Below are 22,846 nucleotides of genomic sequence, written 5' to 3'. Positions count from 1 at the left end.
TTTATTTCAAGCATTGTTGTTAAAAATCATATTTATTTTAGGTATTTTTTAAAAAATAATTTTATTTTGATTATCTCGTTAATTTTATTTGGAATTGAATTATTTTGATGCATTAACTTAAATCCCAGTAAAAATTCAAGTTTTCCCTTTAAAAATCGAGGTAATTCACCGAAACTCAAATTTTTCCTTGTTACTCAAAAACTAAAATTAGAATGAAAATGAAGAAGATAAAATAAATTTTCCTATAAATATCTTGTAAAACCCCAAAAGTTTCCTTTTATTGAAAAAATTAAAATTAATACTAAAAAATAAAGTAAATTAAATTAAGAAAATGGTTTTTCCTTAAAATACCAAATCTTTCCTATAAAAATCTAAGCAATTACTATAAAATTTCAATTTTTCCTTAATTTTAAAACAAAGAAAAGAATAAAGGAAATTAAAAATATAAAATTAATTTTCCATTTAAAATTAGGTTTTCATTGTAAAACCCATGTTTTTCCTTATAAATCCTAGGTATTTTTCTTATACTAAAAAAAACTAAAATTAATTATACAATAAAAGATAAAATAAGTGGTTAAAACAAAAGCTTATTAAAACTAAATGACTAAAATGAATGTACAATAATATTAAATTAATGGTGAGTGACCAAAATGTAAACAGTTTTTAATGGAAATGTCTAAAATGAAAATGATTTTTAACAAAATGCCTAAAATGAAAACTTGTGAAAGTTGAGTGACCAACTATAGAATTTACCTTTTTTATTATAATCAAATAGTTTGAGGTTGCAAGTAGAGGTGTAGGTGGGGCTCACTTCACGTTGGGTTCGCCAGTTGTGCGTGGGGCCACGTTTTCAACTCAATGGATTATAAGGCCGCAGTAAGTGCTCACTGTGCAGCCAGCTAATTAGCGCAGAAAACCTACTCTTTTTTTGCCATGGATCAGCAAAAATATCTGCCCATGCGTACTGAAAATTTATATACCCTTTTATCCATCCTGATTTATTCCCCTCTTTCGTTCTTTTTCTCTTACTGGGCTAACAAAATTTCGGAGGACTATTAGGTAAGTGCTCATGTTTCATTGAAGTTATTTGACTATAAGCTATGGTTTTGATAATAAAAGTCAGATGAGATTAACAAAGTTTGATTACACACCCTATTGTTTACCAGCAACTTGCAAGCATTCAACGATATAGAACTCATGAAAGAGACCACATACAGCTCAATTCGATAATAGTTAATGAACATCCGGAAAATTACATTCAGCTGAAATAGATATTGAAAAGATATCAATTCTTACATTCTAGATGATCGCTACATTAAGGTCTCTCTCTTGTTCCAACATCACAAGGATGGCATAAGAAAATGTAAACCATAAAGTTTCACATCTGTTCGAGAAATCAGATTTCCCTGATAATATTGGAATCAACATCCTACATTCTTATTTACTGCAGTTCATATGATGAAAAACTGTATCCTGATCTTCCTTCATTTGTGGATTTCAGCTCAAGCTTCTGAAATGGACTGCAAATTCATAGAGGAGAATTTGGCCAAACAATTGAGCACAAAAGAGAAAGGGGAGATGGCAAGAGCATTGAACATTGGGATTACGAAGCAAAGAGGTATGGTATAATCTAGTTATTCAGTATTCTGGTCTTCCACTAGAAGAGATCAAGCATTTTTCAAGTATTTGCTCAAATTAGATCATTAACAGAAATATGGAATACCATGAAGAAATACAGATACCTGCTATTAGGATCGTAATAGAAGCCGCTGATAGAACCATCGCTGCAAGAGAAGCAAACATAGTAAAATCCGGCTATGGTTAGCCCACAGTCTGTCCCAACATTTACGAAGTATTGCTCTTTCCATCTCTGAACCAGGAAAATAAAAGCAACAGAAGAGTTACTAATCATCAGTCATTTTATAAGTAATTCTTCAAATTAGTGAAAATAAATGAGACTAAATTACCATAAATATGTATGGGTAATTACTCAGGTCCAAAGATTTCCCCCCATCAACCTCTACTTGACTCTGAAAAGAAAAAGGGCCAGCTAAGTGAGCACAGTTCTGCATATAGATTACAAGCTCTAACTCCTTACCAGTAGTGGTGAAAAAGATGGAAACTTTGTCCAATGCCTTTTATCATCCTCAGGCCTGTTAAAAAGGAGGAAATGAATTACGTCAACCTTCCAACTTTCCACGGAAAGAATTGCTTATCATCAATTTTATGAAAAACGGCTCCATTGTTGAAAAGAAAGACAAAAAGAGAACGACAGAAAGAAACATACGATGCTTCCCACTTGCCAGTATAGAAAGTATAATTCTTTGTATCTACAATCTCCCCTTCCCAAAAGGTTACCACCTGAGAAACATTAAAAAGAAAAACAGCAAGGACACAAAAGGTAATATCAAAAGTCCCACAGTTCAACTAGATTTCCCATGTTGATTGGTGTCAACAAGAACGCATTTAGGAAACAATTGCAGATGTGATAACAACCGCTTACAATCTGAAAAGAAAAATGCATAATATCTCTTTATTACCATCTATCAATTTTGATTTTGTTTTTTTTTGTATTAAATAAGTAAAATCCTAAGCGTTAGTGTCTCTTATGTCTATCATAAAGATAACTATCTAATACAAGAGGTTAAAAAGGGGATAGTATTGGCAGGTAAAATCCATGAAGAAATAGAAATGAAGATGTTGGCAGGAATATAATCAACCACATTATAAGACAGTGTCCATGTCAAAGTTAAAATCTTTATGCTTTGGATGGTAGAAGATTCATCAAACATTGTAAATCAAACGACCATTACACTATGAAACTTAAAGAGGATGCCTCCCAGCAAACATTTCAAAACCTATCCAGATGGTTAAAGCATTCAACTTACTGGTGTATCGGCCATAGGAACATTTAGAGCTTCCATAGTCCCACAAAGATACCCATGTTCGAGATCACATCCTTGTATTCGAACATTAACTCTCCAAGCTTCCTCTTTTTGTAAACTAGAGACATTTTGTGTGCCAGAAAATGTCTGCAAATAAAACTGTGTTTTTATACAATCAACTAAAGGATAACATATAGAAAGTTTCACCCAGTTGCAGTAAACTAACCCAAACCAACTAAAGAAACCTATTCAGAAACTAAAATCAAACACCTAACAACGAATTATCAATGGATACATAAGGCTGTTAAGGAATACAATTAAAAGTTTAAAATCTCAAGAAATAAGAAAGGGGGAAATTTCATTGACCTGTCCAACACTCAAAAGTGTACAAGCTGGAGGTGAAGTATCTCCGGAATTTGTACCTTCATAATTGAACAAATATATCGAACAGAAAAGCAAAAAGATAGAAACCTTAACTGCCGAAATCAGATTAAACTATATATATAACCCTTAAAAAGGGGATTTAGAGAAAAATGGAAAAACCTGAAACTTGAGAAGGTGTAGAGCTCTCCGTGACTCTCACTGGCATTGTTTAGGATTTTCGTCTAGTTAATAATATTCGGGAATTAAATCGATCATCGGCAGCTAGAAGGCGAAGCTAAAGTTTATAAAGATCCGAGTAGAAAACGGGTTTATCCGTTTATAAAAATCCGGCTCGCGCAATATATTTTTGTTCCAAATTATTTAGTTCTTTAATTCAAAACTTGAATTTTGCTTTGCTTAATTTTTTTTTTTATTTTTAACATTATACATATAGGTTCTGGCCATATTTATTTCTGTGACATAATGTGCTTCAACACACTCAAAATCCATGTCTTCCTACATTGACAACAATATCCATACCAATCGAACTTATACTCAATCGACGCTTTGCTTAATATTTTCATTGGCATAAATGAACAACAACAAAAATTTTCATTGGCACAAAGGATTTGGTTTACCAAATGAACTCTCCTATGAACTTTTTTTTAATCGAAACACAAATATGAGAAAATGCATTGATGTAATTTTACTATATTTAAGAGATTTATTGTGTTAGTATCACCTTTCACCATGTCCTAAATCAATTGAAAACTCTTAATTTTATAAAATAATAAAAATTATTGAAGATATTTTTTCATTTCAAATCATATAAAATTTAAAAATGTGCTTGATGGAATTCAAACCTAAAACACTATAATTTTCAATGTCTTAACCATTTCAATTAAAGTTGTATTTGATCCTTAAATCAATTTTTTATAAAGATATTTGTTATATAATTTTTTCCTCCCACATCTTGGTATGCAATAATCTAGACAAAGTTAAAAGTTTTAAGAGCTTGGAACCATGGTTGACTTTTGAGCTTTGTCTAATTCACTTATTTTCAATGTCTTGTTTGATGTTCTCTAGTTATTGTAAGATTGATGAACGACATTTTCATCTATTGAATATCTGAGAAACTTAGTAGTTGCATCTAATGTACTTTGGTGTGTTTCCTCTCTAATATGCGAATGAACAATTTATCTCCATTCCAAATTGTGCATCCATTTATTACATTGTGCAATAATTTTGGCAATTTCATTCTCATTATTTGTAGCTTTGTTGTAAGGAGGTTCCTCAAAGAAAAGGAGGTTGTCTCTTATCATGTTATTTCTTTGTTGGAATTTTCAAATAGAAAGATAATTCCAAAGAGTTCCTGGTCTCGCTTCCATTCAATAATCAGGTTGTGATCTACCCTAACAAAGTTCTCATTTAAGTTTTCTAACATCTTCTTTCTACTTGTTTTTCAATTGAAATATTTTGGAAAGCATTCACAACATGTTGATAAATGTATTTTGCTTATCGAATTGTTGCCATAACATTGGTTTGCATCTTTTCAAAGAAGTTTTTTTTATGCTGGAGCGATATTGACCACAAGGTGCGGGCAATTTATTTGACGTATAGATATTGATTCAAGTTTATTCTATTATTATTTATACAGATGCACTTCAATATCCATTTTTTTTACTGAAGAGATTCTTAAATTGTGACTTCATAGACCACTCTTGCTACAGAGCAAGCAATGAAGAGATGGTCCTTTAATTCTTCTACATCATTGCACGATGGGAAATCCATCTTGCCAGTGCTAATTCTTTTCTAAATTTCCCCTTCACAAGGTAGACAATTGTTATAGATTTTTTAGAAAAGGATCACAATTTTAAAAGGTATTTTTAAAGTCCACAATCTATCCCATAATTTCCTATTTCCATTTACTCATTATTTTGCCTATTGTCCTCTAGATTTACATCAAAGTTGTAAGTTGGTTTTATCATAAAACAACCATTGAAGGAATGTTTCTAGATCACTTGAGAATTATCCTTACAAAATGGAATTTTCTTACAACCAAATCGAGTTAACATTTAGATTTTGAAAACCTTTTAATTTGATCGAATGAGTACATGGCCTTTCCTAGTCTTTATGATGTGAAACATCATCTTACAAAATCAAGCCTTTCAAGAGAATTTCCATACCAATTAGTGTACTCTTTGAACTCTTTGAGTGACTTTTCTTACATGTTTCTTCCATGAATTTCTCATCATGACAATATTTCTTTGACTAAGGTGTTAGAGATGAGCCAATTGTCATATTTGACAATTCTTCATGCCTACTTAACAAGCATGGCTCTATTCAAGCTTTATGGATTTCTGAAACCCAAACCTCCATTCATTTATGGATGAAAATTGTTCCAATTTGCAAGTGCAATATGCATTCCTTCTCTTTATGTCCCCATAAAAAATTCTTAATGATTTCACCAACTTTGAAACATATCTTTTTAGGGGCTTGGAAACAAGATGTGTTAGTAAAAATCTCTAGTGAGGAAAATCTCAAACACACGAACAAAACTCGAATAGAAAAAGAAGAAATAGGACAAGGCTCCAAGACGTGCATGAAACCACTATCTTTAAGGTTATATTCGCCACCACCTATCTTTGGTGAGCAAAAGAGTTTCAAGAAAATTAACCTCGAGGATACAATGAAGCCAATGACTATTTGCGTTTTGCACTGATGATAATAGTCTACTAAGCACTGAGCAATGTATAACAAGAAATTCAAATTCTACAAAGGATTTCTGCAGTAATACTTTATAGAATAATCTAATAATTTTAGAAAATAGAGGAAGGAAAGAAAGAATTTTAGAATTTGTTGGTGTTTTCCAAATGAAATCTCATTCTTATTTATAGGAATTTTCATATCTCTACATCTTTCGATCGGTGTCTTTCTGAATAATAATGTCTTTAAAATAAACACATAATTATTCCTTTAATATTATAACTATTCAAATGATATTGTTTGAATATTTATAATTCTTTTCCAAAATTAAATAATATAACTTTTGACTAATGACCAAAAATTTATCTTTTAATTAATTACACCCATTCATATATAGTTATTGGAACACTATAAATATTTGAAAATGTTCCAACAATCTCCCCCATTTTCAAAATATTTTAGATTTTGATATTCTTGGAAATCAATTTGCATAAATGAAGGTGTCTTACGATTGAACCTTCACTTAGTGAAAATATGTTATAGTTAATCGAAATTGCATGGCAGACTAAGCTTTGAACCAACTATTCCATTTGATTAACCAAACACATCTTCTCACACAATGATTTCAACATCGGTCAACGCATAGTGTCTAGGGACACTATTATGGCCATGTGTTTGTGTCCTCTTTTCATGAGTGTTGTTAGAGCCAAGTCCTTGAGCTCCTAGAAGCGGTCACACTTCCACTCACATAGGTAGATCCCATCAAGAGTGTTCCCGTAATTATAACACTCTAACATATTTATGTTATGGGTCCATTAAGAGTACATTACTCATCCTTCCCTTATCATTACAGGTACCTAGCACTTTAATCTTAGGATGGATTTATTTATAGTGCTAATAATCACATACTAATGATGTATTTTGACTCATTGAACTCAAGACTTGACATTATACCAAGCGTTGAGTCAAGTTTCCTTCATGGGTGACTCTAATTAATAGGCTTGAGTCTCATCCCTTTTGAGGTCCTTTTTACTACATCTCTAGCAAGACTTTTTGTTAAAGGATTCGCCAAATTTTTACTTGACCTCACATAATTAATAGTGATCACTCCATCAGAGATTAATTTTCAGACATAGCTATGTCTAAATCCAATGTGTCTAAACTTTTCATTATATACTTGGCTATATGCCTTTTCTAGAGTAGCCTCACTATCACAACGGATAGAAATAGGTGAAATTGGCTTAGGCCATAAAGGTACATCATAAAGCAAATTTCTTAACCATTCTGATTCTTTAGATGTAGCAACTAATGCAATAAATTCTGTTGCCATGGTGGAATTAGTAACACATGTTTGTTTCTTGGAACCCCAAGAAATGACTCCTCCACCAAGAATGAAGATCCATCCACTAGGAGATGCATGATCTTCCAAACTTGTAATCCAACTAGCATCCGAATACCCTTCTAAAACTGGAGGATATCATTATATCACATTTCATAGTTAATTTTTTTAAAGTACCTAAGTACTCTATTCAAAGCTTGCCAATACAAACTACTAGGATTACTTGTGTACCAATTCAATTTCCCAACAACAAATGCAATATCTGGTCTTGTACAAGTCATTATGTATATAAGCCAACCAATTGGACTTGCATATTTCAATTGATCAATTTTCCTACCAACATTAGATACTAATTTTATTTAAGGGTTCATGGGTGCAGATGCTGGTGTACAGTTGAAAAGATCAAACTTTTTAAGCACCATTTCAATGTAATGTGATTGTGATAAAGCTATAGTGCTTTCATCTCGAGTTATTTTAATCCCAAGAATAACATCTGCTACACCCATATCCTTCATAGTAAAGTTGTTTGACAAGAATTTCTTTGTATTTTCTATTTGTTACAAATTCGTGCCAAAAATGAGCATGTCATCTACATATAAGCAAATTATGACACATTTTCCATTTTCAAATTTGCTATATATGCACTTATCGGATTCATTTATTTTATAGCCATTAATTAAAAAAACCTCGTCAAACTTTTGGTGCCATTGTTTTGGTGATTGTTAAGTCTATATAAAGATTTAATAAGCTTACATAACTTTTGCTCCTGTCCTGGGACAACAAATCTTTCCAGTTGTTCCATGTACACTTCTTTTTCCAATTCACAATTTAAAAATGTACTTTTAACATCCATTTGGTGAAAAACCAAATTAAATATAGAAGTAATTGATATTAAGAGTCTAATTGTGCAATTCTTTCTACTAGAGCATAGGTATAAAAGTAACCAATACCTTGTTTTTGTGTAAAACCTTTGGCTACCAATCTTGCTTTAAATTTATCAATGGTTCCATCGACCTTCATTTTCTTTTTGAAGATCCATTTACAACCTATTGGTTTGGAACCCAGTAGAAGATCAACTAAGATCCAAGTTTGGTTTCCCATTATTGAATCCATCTCATCATTTATTGCTTCTTTCCAAAAAGCATAGTCTTCATATTTCATTGCCTCTTCAAATGTAATAGGATCAGATTCTGTATTACAATTATAAGGTATCTTATTGCATATACTTTCACATTTTTCTTCTACAAGAAACATAATGAAATCTGGTCCAAAATCTGACATTTTTAATCCACTTACTTTTTCTTAATTATTGACAATATTCATCATTATTATCAATTTGTTCTAATGGAATCTCATTCTCATTTGAAGAATGAATCAATTGTTGTGGTTGTAATTTTCTTGAAATAGAATTAAATCTACTTTCATCAAAATAGCATCTCCTAATTCAATAACAATATTAACTGAAATTGAATCATTTGGTTCAATTACCATGAACTTATATGCTTTGCTATTATGTGCATATCCTATAAATATGCTCTTGTAAGTAATGGAATTGTAAATCGTGAGATATAATAAATTTTGTGAGACAAGGTCAGAATGAATTCGGGTTCTCCTGTTCTGACTTTAGAAAATCATAAAAAATTGGAGAAAAATAATTAGGTGTTAAAATTTACATGTTTAAATTATTAATGAGTCTATTTTCAATAGAAACAAATGGAAACATCATCCAAATTTTTAGAAAGTAAAGGTCAAAGCTATCAGACAGCAGAACAGGGGTAAGTTTGAAGATTTTACTGTACTTATTGGCTAAACCAAAAATTTTGAAAATTTTATGGTAGAAAATATTTGAGTCTAGTTTCAAAGACATCAAGCGGATCTCAATTTGGAATTCTGTAGCTCAAGATATAAATAATTTAGTAACAGTGACTCAAGTAGACAGCTTTGAAGGAACATATAAGTAAATAGTGAAAACATATATAAATATTTAGCTAGCATGGGTTACATTAAATGGACCACGGGGCCAAGGCCAATTTGGGTCGAGTGGGTCACACGGGCAGACCACATGGGCATGTGAGCCCATTTTCACTGAATTGATTGCTAAGGTTGCACGCGTCACCCAAGTCGACTGTGAACCTACTGTAGGGTCGGTAAGCATCACTTAGACATTTAATTGTACGAACTGACTGTTTGATTTATATATGTGTTGAGCATGATGATAGTATAGTATGCTTGTATACTAAACTGGTTATATGTACTGATGTCCTAAGATAGCATGTCATGACTTGTATGTTGCATTGTATGGGGTTGGGTTGATTATATTTGGAGGAAGTGTACTGAAAGGCTTTTAAGCCTAACATACTGGCAGCTCAGCTGCAAATTATTGTTTTGTGCCGCATTCGGTACTACCTGGAGTGTAGGGATGGGTGGGTTGATTTGATCCCCACATGGAGTGTAGGGTTGGGCGGAGATGGTGTGTAGAGGCTGGTTGGGTAGGACTTTGTTACTAAATACTACATGATTGCTACTGATACTGTGATGGGCTAAGGCCCTACTACATATTTGATACTGTATTGAGATGGGCTAAGGCCCAAATCTACTATATCAAAAAGGCGTGAGGCCCAAGACTGCTTAATCGTACCTTGTGATTTGCTATTGTTTGTTTTCTGTGGGATTACACACTGAGTTTTTGTAAACTCACCCCTTTTGTTTAAATGTGCATAGGTAATCCCCAGATCTAGATGGATCGGTGTAGCGAAGGACTCGGCGGTGACCACAGTTTTGGACTTTCATGGTTTTTAACCCATATTTACGATAATTGGTTTTATTTCTATATTATTTTTACTGGCTAAGTTTTTGGGTTGTAATTGACCTTTTGGACTTTGATTTTGGGTTTTAATTATCTTTACCTTATGGATTACAACTGCTAGTAGTAGGAAAACTTCGTTTTCAAAAGAAACAAATATTTTTCCTAAACGCACGATTGTTTAATCTATTTTAAAAGCTTCCGCAAACGAATAACGTTTTGAAACTATCGATTAAATGAGCAACACAATTTTGGAACTAATAAGATATTAAGATAAAGAATTCAGTGGAAATGGTTTTAACGTGACGGCACGATTTTCAAACACCCTATCATGTGACATCGCCAGATTTGGCCATAACATCTAGGTCGGGTTTGGGGTGTTACAATAACTATTCAAAAAATATTATTTGAATAGTTATAATATTAAATGAATAATTATGTGTTTATTTTAAAGACATTATTATTTGAAAAGACACCTATTGAAAGATGTCCTATGAAGAGATATGAAAATTCCTATAAACACGAATGAGATTTCATTTGGAAAACACACCAACAAATTCTAAAATTCTTTCTTTCCTTCCTCCAGTTTCTAATATTATTATATTATTCTATAAAGTATTACTGCAGAAATCTTTTGTAGAAATTGAGTTTTTTATTATACATTAATTAGTGCTTAGTGGACTATTCTCATCAGTGCAAAACGCAAATAGTCATTCGCTTCATTGTATCCTCCATGTTAATTTGTTTGAAACTCTTTTGCACACCGAAAATAGGTGGGGGCGAATATAACCTGAAAAATAGTGGCTTGATACATGCCTTGGACACTTGTCCTATTTCTATTTTTTCTATCGAATTTCGTTCGTGTGTTTGAGATTTTCCTCACCTGAGATTTGTACTAACAAGATATTGATTTGCCATAATTTAATATGGAAAATTAAGTCCTTTTCGATACTTAAAGGAGTTTGTAATCGAACATTTTGATGATATTTTTTTAATTTTATGAATTATGATATTTTCATAGTAATCGAGCTTGAAAATCTCAGTCAATAAAGGATCCAAGGGGCATTCCTGAGAGCCTCGGAAACACCACTTGATCTCTTTATTGAACAAGACTTAATCAATATATTATGTATATTTTTCAAAATTATACTTTGGGTATTTTTATTTGTTTATTTTTTTAGTCATATAGGATTAGAATGTAGATTAGTAAAGATCATCTTCCATGAGAAGAGTTAAAGGGGTTGAGAATTGATGAAAATTGTTAAGCCGAGATTGTGTATGATGTCACGACATCAAAAGCTTAAGTTGCAAAATTGTAAGTCATGCCTATGGATGAAATAGAGTGGATTTCACGAAATTGGTATAGTTGCAAATGTCGCGACACTAACAACAGTTATAAGCTTTGAGACTCCAAAATGAAAACACGGGCAACGTCGTGACTTTCCCTTCTCTCGCAATGGCCCAACATTGTCTTTAAATATGTTCAATAATTCAATGATATAAACAATATTAGCTTACATACAATTCCCAACCAAATATATATCCAATATATTTTTCATTTTGATCAATTTAGTCCCTATACTCGAGATACACATATTTCTCGATATCTAACATCATATTAAAATTTGATTTCACATTCTTTCATTAGGGACCCTACACTTTTCATCTACAGTATAATCTAATTATCATTTTCAATTTATTCAATTTATTTTCTAATGTTATGAAGTTATCTAACAAGATTAATTCAAATTTCTAATTTAGTCATTAACACCATCTAAGCCTATTAACTATCGATTTCTTCAAATTCAAGCCAAATTCATCAACTCCTCTTTGATGGAAACTTTATAAAAGCTAAATAATTAAACAAATTGATAGATGGTTTAGCTAAATCAAGCTCCCATTATCATAAATCTATAAAAAATTTTAATGAATTTAGCTTGGTTACCTTGATAATTTGTATGGTCGAATACAAGCTTTCAAAACTAGAGTTTTCTTCTTTCTTTCTTTTCTTTTTGGATGATGAAGGCTCAACATTAATTAAACAAAGTGGAAACAACCATCATCATCCACTAATTCATGATAAATAATGGTTAAATACTCATTTTGGTTATTTGGATAATTTCTAATTAGGTCCTCAAGTCTTTTCTCAATTAAAACTCAATAGCGATTGGACTTTTACAATTTAGTCTCTAATCTTTAATTAACAACTTTCTCGGTTAAATTATGTAACCAATCTTCAATATATTTCTATACTAACTTGGAAAATATTTATATTTCATCTTTACAGGCTCAGCTTATGGAAATGAGGTTCTAACACTACATTTTTTGACACCATTTAAAATCAGGTCGTTATAAGACATGACTTGCTAACAATAATTTTTCAACCATGTCTCAAGACATCCTTCCAAGTCTCAAGAAATACGTTGCAGGCACAATTTTTAAGCCCGAAGTTATTACTTTTAACAGCTAAAATTCATCCCCAACTGCCATAAACATCCACAAACTTGTTCCTTGATATAAATACACTTCAAGACTAAAGAAAGATATCCAAGAATCAAGATCAAGAGAAAAGTGTTTGAGTTTTATTCTTTCATTTCTCTTGTAAATATTCTATAAGATCTTGTATCTGTAACACCCTATACCCAACCCGATCATCGGGACTGTGCTACAAGATGTTGCATTCGTTTCGGAGAAACTACGACCAATTATATTCATTTTCTACCATTGAACATTTCGATAACGCGTAATATAAGAATATAATATGATATACAATCATATTTTAGTCTTATATGATACGATATACAATCATATTTGAGTCTTACACGAGCTTACGAAAGCCTTATTACTAACCCGATGTTGAATTAGGATCAAATTGTAATGTTTGCAAAATCTTAGGTTGATGTCGCGACTTCGAGGGTTCCTCGTCGTGACACAACATACTGACTTGGTCTCATCACGACAACAAAGACTCGGCCTCACGATATGACTGTTTATTTTGAAAATGGCCTAAACCAACCTACATCACCTAAACATTCATTTCCATTAATACCATTTTCCATTTCAACCAAAAAACCATTTCGAACTTAAATTTCCAACATGTTTCGTCATTCACATGATCATTTGTAATTTATAACCATCCAATTACATATTTGATAATTATGCAGCTTTAAAACATTACCAAATGGACATATACAATTGAGTATGAACACAAGTACTTCATCTTCTCATATAAAGTATCTAATTTTCAAGTTCATCCATATAATCCAACCATTTAACCATTCTAATTCATCAATCTAAGTCCTAATATGACTTGATCATATAATAAGCAAACTGACTCAGCCTAGGTACATGCTATATAACTAACAAAAAGAGACTTTACAAATATTGATTAGTTGGGGATTTCTGGTTGGATGTTGGAATCACTTCTCAAGACCTTGATATGTACCTATACCTGCACATGGGAAAAACAAACTGTACATTAAGTGATAATTCTTAGTGATTATTTATGAATCAAGATAATAAAATACAAGTTAAATCAATTGCATACAATCAATTCAAATCTCATTTTCATCCAACTAATATGTCATACATAACAATATGTTAATTAACATATGCAACTAAAAGTACTAATAATACTATGTGAATCAATCTATACATGTTTCAACTAACAAATCTAAAGAATATATCATATTAACATATTGGTATTATTGATGTTCACCTTTCTATTCAATTCATAACATACGATCATATTAACATACCATTTCTGAATCGAATCTACTAATTCGTCATGTTTTCATATCGACCCTCCAGCTCGTATATTCGGTTCGTATGATCTTCCACATGCTATCGATATTCATATATCATAATTCATCTTTGTATCACCAAATAACATAACCATCCAATTCATATACCATTTATTAAATTTTACACTTTATACCCCTATTAACCTGACTCAGACTAGAATAGATATACGGATCCTAACCAACACACCAATTTGGCACACAATGCCTCATCAAAATGTTCGAAGTAAATAGATTACACCCAACGCTCATCGATATAACCGAAGTAAAGGTTGTGCCCAATACTTATCGGAACGTCTGAAGGAAAATATGCCCAACTTTGTTTCCATTATGAAAATGAACGTTAGAAAAAATGTGCTTCACTTGTTTAGATCCTCTAGATAATTTCACGCCTTATTTGTCGCTTTAAATCAAAGGATATTTTCAAAAGCTCACATGATTTAGGATGGCAATTCGTACTCACTATGAGCTCAAATTTGTCAAAATTTTTCTTTAAACCCAATAGGTCGCAAAAAGGCTAAGGTTATCCTTAATGGTGTGACATGTCTTCCAAATTGGTTTAAAAAAGATATAGCAATCATCTACAAGTAATAGGTGCATAATTGGGATACGTTGTTGACCTATTTTTAATCATTTCATTTTTCCATCAAGTTTTGATTTATTCAAGATCAAAGAGAATGTTTTGGCTAAGTACAAACAAGTAGGGAAAGAGAAGGTCACCTTATCTAAGGCCTTGTTTCGGTTTAATAAACTTTGTAGGTTCTCCATTAAATAACACCTGATATAAGACAATTAGGTTGTCGAGACATACAAAAATAGAAACTTACTTAGAAATATAAATTAGTAGAAAGTAGCAAGTAAGGTTGTATTCGCAGAGAACGGTGATAATTTTATTCCTTAAGTAAAAACAAGTAAAATAAATATAAGGGCTTTTTTAGAAAATCGAAAACTAAATTTAAATCAACACTTCACAAAGAAAGCAATAAATAAATTTTTTGGAAAATTAATAGGGAAAACTATATCCAAAGGTAAAATCTTTGTTTCATTCATAGATTCGATCAACGACACAGGATAACTTTGATTCCTTTAATAAATTAGTTCAAGTTGTTGGCTCAACGCAGGGTAACCAATCTCTCCTTACCTATTCTGCAACCAAGAGACAGCTCATTTGAAATTATTTTCCTAATCAATAAATAACCTTGTAACTTAGCGCCAAAGATTTAACTCACCAACAACATTAAGAAAGAGAGATATAATCTTAACCAACAAACTTACCTGGGGTTTATTTAAGCTAGATCTCACTTTCACACCACATAATTATCCTTAACCCTGCTTGTGGACCTTCCACTTCTTGTATACCAAAAAATTCCCTATATGTAAATCAAGGCTTCAATCACAAAATGGCACCTAAACTATACTCTATTACCTAAATCACATCAGTGGTTAAAATAATCTTTTAGCCAATCATTTTGTAACATGTTGTAACAGCCCGATTTTAGATACATCAGAATAGTGGTTTCGGAACCACAAATCTGAAGTCATAAAATTATTTTAATACTATTTTACGTGTTTACAGCATGATAGCATGTGTGTGTGAAAATTTTGTGATTTAATTTTATCGTTTGGATGTTTAATTTGATAAAAGGACTAAATCGCGTATAATGCAAAAGTGGCATACTAATTATTTAAGTGTTTACTTGCTATGATTAATTAAATGTGAGGTCTTTATATGGTAATTAGACCAATGGTATGTTAGTGGATGATAATGGCTTGGCATATTGAGTAATTTTTAAAGTATTTAAAGGTTAATTAAGTAAATTAGTAATTAAAGTTAAAATTAATTAAAATAAAAGCCAAGTATCATCTTTTCTTCTTTCTTCAATGATTGTCAAGAGAAGAACGCCATTTTTGTTGAAGCTACATTCGGCAACTTTGATTACTCAATTAGGTATGCGTTTTTATCCCGTTTTTTTATGATTTTTATGTTTTTGAAATCATTGCTTTGTATTCTAGCTAGCCCATGCTTTAATTTTTGAATTTGATGATGATTTTGTGAAATGTCATTGATGAAGATTCAAGATTTTTGTTGTTTGATGATGAAAAATAGATATTTGTTGATAGATTATAATATTTTATAAAGTGATTTTTGATGAAAATCCAAATTAGGGATTTATTTGTGAAATTTGCAAATTGAGGGGTTGAAATCTGAAATAAATGGAATTAATGGGCTGCTAGGGACCTAGGAAAGATTCGGCCAAGCATGGGTTTAATGAAATTATGTGTATTTTGTGTTGTTTTGAAATAGGGACTAAATTGAAAAAATGTGAAAGTTTAGGGACAAATGTGTAAAATAGCCCTAATGTGTGTTTTGGGCTAAATTGAATAAATAGTTGATTAAATAAGCTAATTTTGATAATATATAGATCAAGAAAGTCGAGATTGGGATTAGATTGGGGAAAAGGAAAAGCGGACGAATAGTCGATAATTTCCATCCGAGCAACTTGAGGTAAGTTCGTATAATTAGAATTGAATTTTCATTAATTGCAATTGTATGAAATGATTAGGTATATATATGTGAATTGATTGGATGAAATAAACGATATTGAATTGCTTAATTTGAAATGTATTAGTAATACTGAGCCCCGTTTGAACTATAGAAAATCGTAGGATACAAGTGACATGTCACTAGGGTTACCGTTTTGGCCGAGCTCCTGTATTTGTTGCAGACTCACCATATGTCATATGAGCTTACCGATATATCAGCTCTTATGAGCTTACCGTTTCAGCTCGATAGAGCTCACCATTCTTCAGCTCGGAATGAGCTTACCGATCATGGCTCGAAAGAGCGGAAATGATAATGAATTGATAGATTACCGATTAATGCACACAGTGTGTATCACCTGAGTATCCTTCGATGTTTCATTAAGTTCAACGGGCATTATACTGTTACCGATTATATGATTGAGAATGAAATGGAATATGATCTATGTGAATTGTATAGATGAAATATGATATATGGTATGAGGACGTATGGAACTGGAAACGAGATTTTATGAAATGTAAGAATGAAATGCTATGTTAGTTGAATGCCAAATTGAATCATTCATGGATGAAATGTTGGTTATATGCATATTTAAGACTCTAACCTATTAAGATGTATGTGTGATAGGCATTTGAATATTCGAGTTAGACATATTGATTTAATTGCTTAAATTATGCAATGTGGTAAGTTTAATTCTATTATACGGGCTTACTAAGCTTTAATGCTTACTCAATTTATTTCTTCGTGTTTTATAGAGGTTCGTAAGCTAGCTCGATTCAGACGACGTCAGAGATAAGCGTCACACTATCCAGTCAATTTCTCAGTACTTTAAGAGTTTGTACTTATGACGTATGGCATGTATAGGCTAGTTTTGTTATGTTGGTTTGGATTTGTATATGTATAGCCATGTGAATTGGCTTGAAAGTGATGTGAATTCGGCTTTATAATTAGCTTATTTTGAAAGTGTGTTATATGGTATATCTTGTGCGATGCATGATTTTATGAATTGGTTTGAATGATGTCAATGTAGTTGATGGATGTGTTTATGAGTTGTGGTTTTATCCATGCGAGTTGGTTAGTAAATGGTGTAATTATTGGAAGTTACTTTGACTATACAAAGGAGCTTATTTTGTGCATTGATAAATGATAGATGATGTCTATATTCTATCTTGTGATTCGGCAAAGTTGATATATTCATGTGACAAATTATTCATTTAAATGTTAGTGTTGGTATGTGTTCGTATTTGCTATGTGATGACTATGTGATGAGTATGCTATGCTATGTGAATTTGGCTATTTGGTGTGGCTTATTAATGACCTATGATTTGATGTATAAATTGCCTTGTAAATTGTTTTGTGAATGATGAAAATTGCTTTAGTCATTAGGTGAGATAAATTATGATATATATATATATATAAGATGCATATTTATATTCGGCTATGATATTTTGTTCATTTTGATAAGCATGATATTTTGTTTGTGAAATTGGTATGCTTGATTTGTCATTTGTGCCCAGAATGGTTAATTTTGTTATGGTGGAATGCGCATGAATTTTGGTAATGTATAAGAATTATATTTAGCCATTTGTTAATGTTTACTAATGAATCATATTTGGATAACTAATAAATGGTATAATATGATTTGTTTTAACTCATTATGTGAAAGTGCATAGGTGTATAAAATGGTTCGTATAAAAATTAGCCATTGAAATAGATGTATACAAAAGAATGAGGTGATATATGTTATTGATATATGGAATAAAATATGCTTGAATTTAATTTAGGTATTCGAATACCATGAATGTGATGCCTTTATGGTTCGTATGTTATATTTATAAAGTACATGTAATGCGACTTTGTTGCATCTTGGTTGGTTCGAATATGTGATTAAATAAATGACTGTGTTGATCTGTGTTTTGTACGGTAATGCCTCGTAACCCTAATCCGGCGACCGTTACGGGTTAAGGGTGTTACACATGTGACACTTTAAATTAAAATTAAACTAATTGAATTGAATTGAATTGAATTATAAAAATTTTAGATTTAATTAAATTAAAAGTTTTCAATTCTTTTACACTCTCTCCCTCCTCATGAATATTTCTTACTTTTAATGCATTTTTTATACTTGTTAGATAACTTTTCTTCGCAATCCTCTTGTCATATTTTTTTTCTACTCAACTTCTTCCCAAGATTTGGATTTCATACTCTATTAGATTTTTTTATTATAAAAGTTCACCCAAAATTAACTATTTTATGCAAAATATATAGAAAAGAATGGAGAAAGTTTATTTCAAAAAAATAATACATAGGTTGTAACACCCAAAAATTAGGAGGTTAAAATTTTAAAATTTATATAAATTAGATCATAACATTAGTGGTTAAGAGTTTAGTAAAATCTTTATAGAACAAAAGTTCAAATCCCACATTTTTCACTTTTCCCTTTTATTTTCTACACTTAAGGAACAAAGGTTAATATAGCTTATGCATTATTTATAGTAAAATATAACCATAGAATGGGCATTAGCCCAATGGACAAGCTTTATCCTTTCCATTCCCTTGATATTAGGTTCAAGTCATGTTGGTTTTACTTCCTTTCCCTTATTTTTTCCCCTTGATTTCGGCCAAAATGGTTATTTGCCAAACAACCCTTATTCTTTCCAAAGTCTAACTAATAAACCACTTCCTAGCACGCACAATTAGGATTTCCTATTTGATTCTAACCCAAATTGAAACCCCTATTCTCCTTATTTATTCTCAACTTTCTCTACAAACATTCGTTTGCAAACTTCTCTCAAAGTTCTTCCTAGAAATTTGGCTCTTGAATCTTTAATTTGTGATCAAGTCCAAATCGAATCGTTTATCATCAATCGTTAAATTTCGTGCCATCAACTCCTAAATTTCTATTAAGATCGGTAAGTTTTTCTCATTTCCCAATAGCTAGATCTCATCAATTCTGGAAAATCATTATTTTATTAGATCTTTCATCCATTACGAATCTTTTACGATCTTGTTGAAAAACTCCCTAAATCTTGAAATCTGTCATTAATTCTTACGTTTTGCTAATAAAAAGACCGTTTAGGTAATTAGGATCATACTTGGACGTGAGGACCATCGTATAAGACCCCGGAAGTCAGGTGTGTGTTCTTTTACGAAAAATTAAGTTAAAATTCAAAACTACCCAGTCACACACGACCTACCACACGGGCGTGTGGCCAACCCGTGTGGACCACACGGCCATATCCCTCTGTAATCTCTTTCATCTTCGTATTTGCACACGGCCTAGGGCTTTGCTCACGGTCTGATCACCAACCGTGTGGCCTCTGAAACTCAAAAATTATAGTTTTTCCTTACCTTTTATTATTTTATTCAAATAAATCCCAAATTAGGTTTTTAATAACATTTAGAGAACTAGATTATGCAATTAGGTCCTAAATTAGGAATAGAACAATGACATATATGGATGATTGAATTTATTGATTGAATTACTCTTGATTGATTGCTTGAATAGTGAATAATGTTATATGTATTTTATGAATACATGATTGAAATATCCGAATGCCTAAATTGTTAGAAAAATTAGATGTTTAATTTATTCATGATTGTCATTGATTGGTTATGAGATAAAAGTAAACGATATATGATTGAATGTCTTGGAATGTATTTATATTGCATTTGCATGGGTTGGGTTGATATGATCGAAGGAAGAATCGGCAGTTTATCTGCATTTAATCATTCGTTGTGTACTTATAGTTATAGCAGATTCCAATTGCGATGGTCTTGTTGTGTACCCACAGTTACAGTAGATCCTAATTGCCACGTTTTCACTACGCTCTCACGGTCCCTCTAACAGCTTTTATCTGCAAGATGGACGTGTTTTCGCAATTATCGACAGGTTTTATTTGTAATTACCCGAATCTGAATGTGGTATTAAGTCTACAAATTGGAGTGATAGTGGAGGGAGTTCGGGGGGAACTTTCAATTTTGGAGCCCTAGTGGTTGGGGATAGGACAACCGATTTTTGTATGGCATATTTGACAATTTATGCATACATGACTGAATTCACTTGATGAAACGATTGAACTAATTTATGTGCACATATCTTTCGTGAACAATGTGAATAACTTTGAAATTGATTTGGTTGATTGTCTATGTTTGAGATATTATTATTGCTTGACTAAAGTAGCAACATCGAACTACCGTATTTGAAACTAATAAATAATTATAATTGATTGATTCTTGATAATGATGTATGGTGTAATTTAAATTTTAAAAGTATAACTGTATTATTTGGTTTATTGTAAAAGGACTGACATTGAGCATCCATAGCTCACTCCCCCTAATTTCCATCTTTACAGATAATCCTTTAGGTTAGGACGCAAATACAACACTCGAAAGGTCTTGGCTTTTGTATCATCTTTATTTTCGTTAATGTTATTATTTTTAATTCCTTAGGAGGTAGAGTTATTTTACATTTTCATTAATTATGAATCGTGTTTTGGGATTTATTTTTAATTTAATTTTTAGACGTATCTCATTTAGTATAGGTTATAAAATTTAGGTTATTATTTGTTAATATGTGATTAAACTGAATTGTTTTATTAAAATGACTTATGTTTTAATTTTGAGGTTATTTCTAATAAGTTGAACTAAAATATAAATTGTAAATCACAAGTATAAACTTAAGTTTTAAAAAGGAAAATTGATTTTGATAAAGACCGAGCCACTTTGGTGGTTAATGTAATCTCGCGAACTCGGGTCTACTATTTAGGTCAGGTTAGGGAGGTTACATAGGTTTTGAATCGAGGGTGAGAAAGTGTTTGCTCGGAAAGATCAACTCAAGATCGACGATAGGGAGGGATCAACTCGAGATTGACGATAGGGAAGTTGAATCGGCCTTTAAGAAGTTATGGTGGAAGCAAAAAAAATTGAGCAACAAAGAACACAAGGATTTATAGTGGTTCAGCCCCAATTGCGTACTCCACTACCTTAGCTTTCCACAACTGAGGATTTTCCCAAATTCACTAATTTGGCAACCTTTGAGGACAATGTTTAACCTTACAATCTCTCTTAAGACTTATACCTCAAAATCTTAATATACAACCCCCTTAAAGTTTCTACCCAAACCTTAAGAATAAACCCTTTCTCAAAGAGAAACAAACAAGAAAACAAAGAAATAATCCAGTTAAGCACTAAGACAAAGAAGAACACTTGAGCTAAATGAATAAAATGAAAGCTCATAAGTGTCAACAAGAAAAGGTATGAAAGAATTAAGCTCTAGGTTGTTTTGATTTATCTTTAAGCTTTGCACATTGATCTTGTTGTTGCTAGACCTTTGGAAGATGGTATTTATATCCTCTAATTGATTTCCAACCGTTGTGGTTGTTGTAGAAGTGAATGTAGCCGTTGGGGATGAAACACCAGGTCATTAACTGCACCTGCAGCAACGAGTATCAATACCTACTAAAAGGGTATCGATATTTTTTTGTAATTAATACAAATCTTAGTGACTGTTGGAGAGGGAATATTGATACCTTAGGAAATATATTGATACCTTAAGAAAAATATCGATACCTGATCAATACCTACCAGGGTTTGAAAGAAACAAAACATCAATTTGGTATTGATTATCAGAGGAGTATTGATATCGACAAAAAATATCAATACTTTTTATCCTAGAGCAATTCTAACTTGTTTGAAAATGGTTAAAACATATTTGTAAATGTTTGACTCAATTTAAACCATTTCAATTTGATTTTATCAAATTGCTCAACTTTACTTTTATTCAAAAACACTTTAATTTGTTCTATTAAAACATATTATCCAATAAGGCTTAGTTTAATAGAAAGGAATCAAAATCAAGGTTTAAAAATGGAAAGAAAAAACTAATTAGAATTTGGGTTTTGTCGTAAAAAAACAAGGTTTGGATGAGTTTTTCGATCGGTTCTTGATTTTGTCACTAGAGTTCTTGGTGAAGAATAAAATAGATAAATATATTTGTAAAAAAAAGCTTAAGGAAATAATATTTTAACTGTTTTATTTTTTAGTTAAAATGGTTACATGTCACAAAAATGATTGGCCAAGAGTTTTTTAATGACTGGAGTAATTTGGGTAATAAAGTATAGTTTAAATACCACTTTAAGTATAGTACAATTTAAGTAACAATTTTGACCAAAAAACGTTTATGTGTCAAATTGAGAAAACGATATAGTTTAAATACTACTTGTGACCAAAAAAGGTTTAAATGTCAATTTGAAAAATAATGATATAATTTAAGTTATTTTGTAATTTAAGCTTATAAATCAAATTTATAATAAAAGTATATATATTTAGAAAAATATTTATTTTTAACATTTTATAAAAATATTTTAAACAATAGTTTAGCCAAAAGTATATTTTAAAATAATTTTA

General features: G+C 31.4%; 1 protein-coding gene across 2 annotated transcripts; it reads right to left on the bottom strand.

Moving 5' to 3' along the window:
* Positions 1-1,195: 1,195 nt before the first annotated feature.
* LOC105780635 (uncharacterized) lies at positions 1,196-3,587 on the bottom strand. 2 transcript variants are annotated; one of them, XM_012605067.2, is made up of 8 exons: positions 3,429-3,587; positions 3,252-3,307; positions 2,889-3,044; positions 2,288-2,361; positions 2,099-2,153; positions 1,968-2,030; positions 1,743-1,870; positions 1,196-1,520 (listed from the first exon to the last, which is right to left on the bottom strand). In XM_012605067.2, exons 1-8 carry the CDS (start codon positions 3,472-3,474, stop codon positions 1,442-1,444), a joined length of 657 nt encoding a protein of 218 aa, XP_012460521.1. In that variant the 5' UTR covers positions 3,475-3,587; the 3' UTR covers positions 1,196-1,441. The 2 variants fall into 2 exon arrangements, with proteins under 2 accessions (XP_012460521.1, XP_012460523.1); XM_012605069.2 differs by having other exon boundaries at positions 2,889-3,032; positions 3,429-3,585.
* Between the last annotated feature and the right edge of the window lie 19,259 nt (positions 3,588-22,846).

Source organism: Gossypium raimondii, chromosome 4 (genome assembly GCF_025698545.1).
Source record: "Gossypium raimondii isolate GPD5lz chromosome 4, ASM2569854v1, whole genome shotgun sequence".
NCBI lineage: Eukaryota > Viridiplantae > Streptophyta > Magnoliopsida > Malvales > Malvaceae > Gossypium > Gossypium raimondii.
This window is presented reverse-complemented; position numbering and strand designations above follow the sequence as displayed.

Bases quoted from the DNA above. Each gene is read 5' to 3' on its own strand.
- LOC105780635 (XM_012605067.2), bottom strand. From the start codon at position 3,474: ATGCCAGTGAGAGTCACGGAGAGCTCTACACCTTCTCAAGTTTCAG. The intron at 2,362-2,888 runs GTAAGTTGAATG...AATGTTTCTCAG, and splicing joins TTCCTATGGCCGATACACCA to GTGGTAACCTTTTGGGAAGG. The intron at 2,031-2,098 runs GTAAGGAGTTAG...TTTTCTTTTCAG, and splicing joins CATCTTTTTCACCACTACTG to AGTCAAGTAGAGGTTGATGG.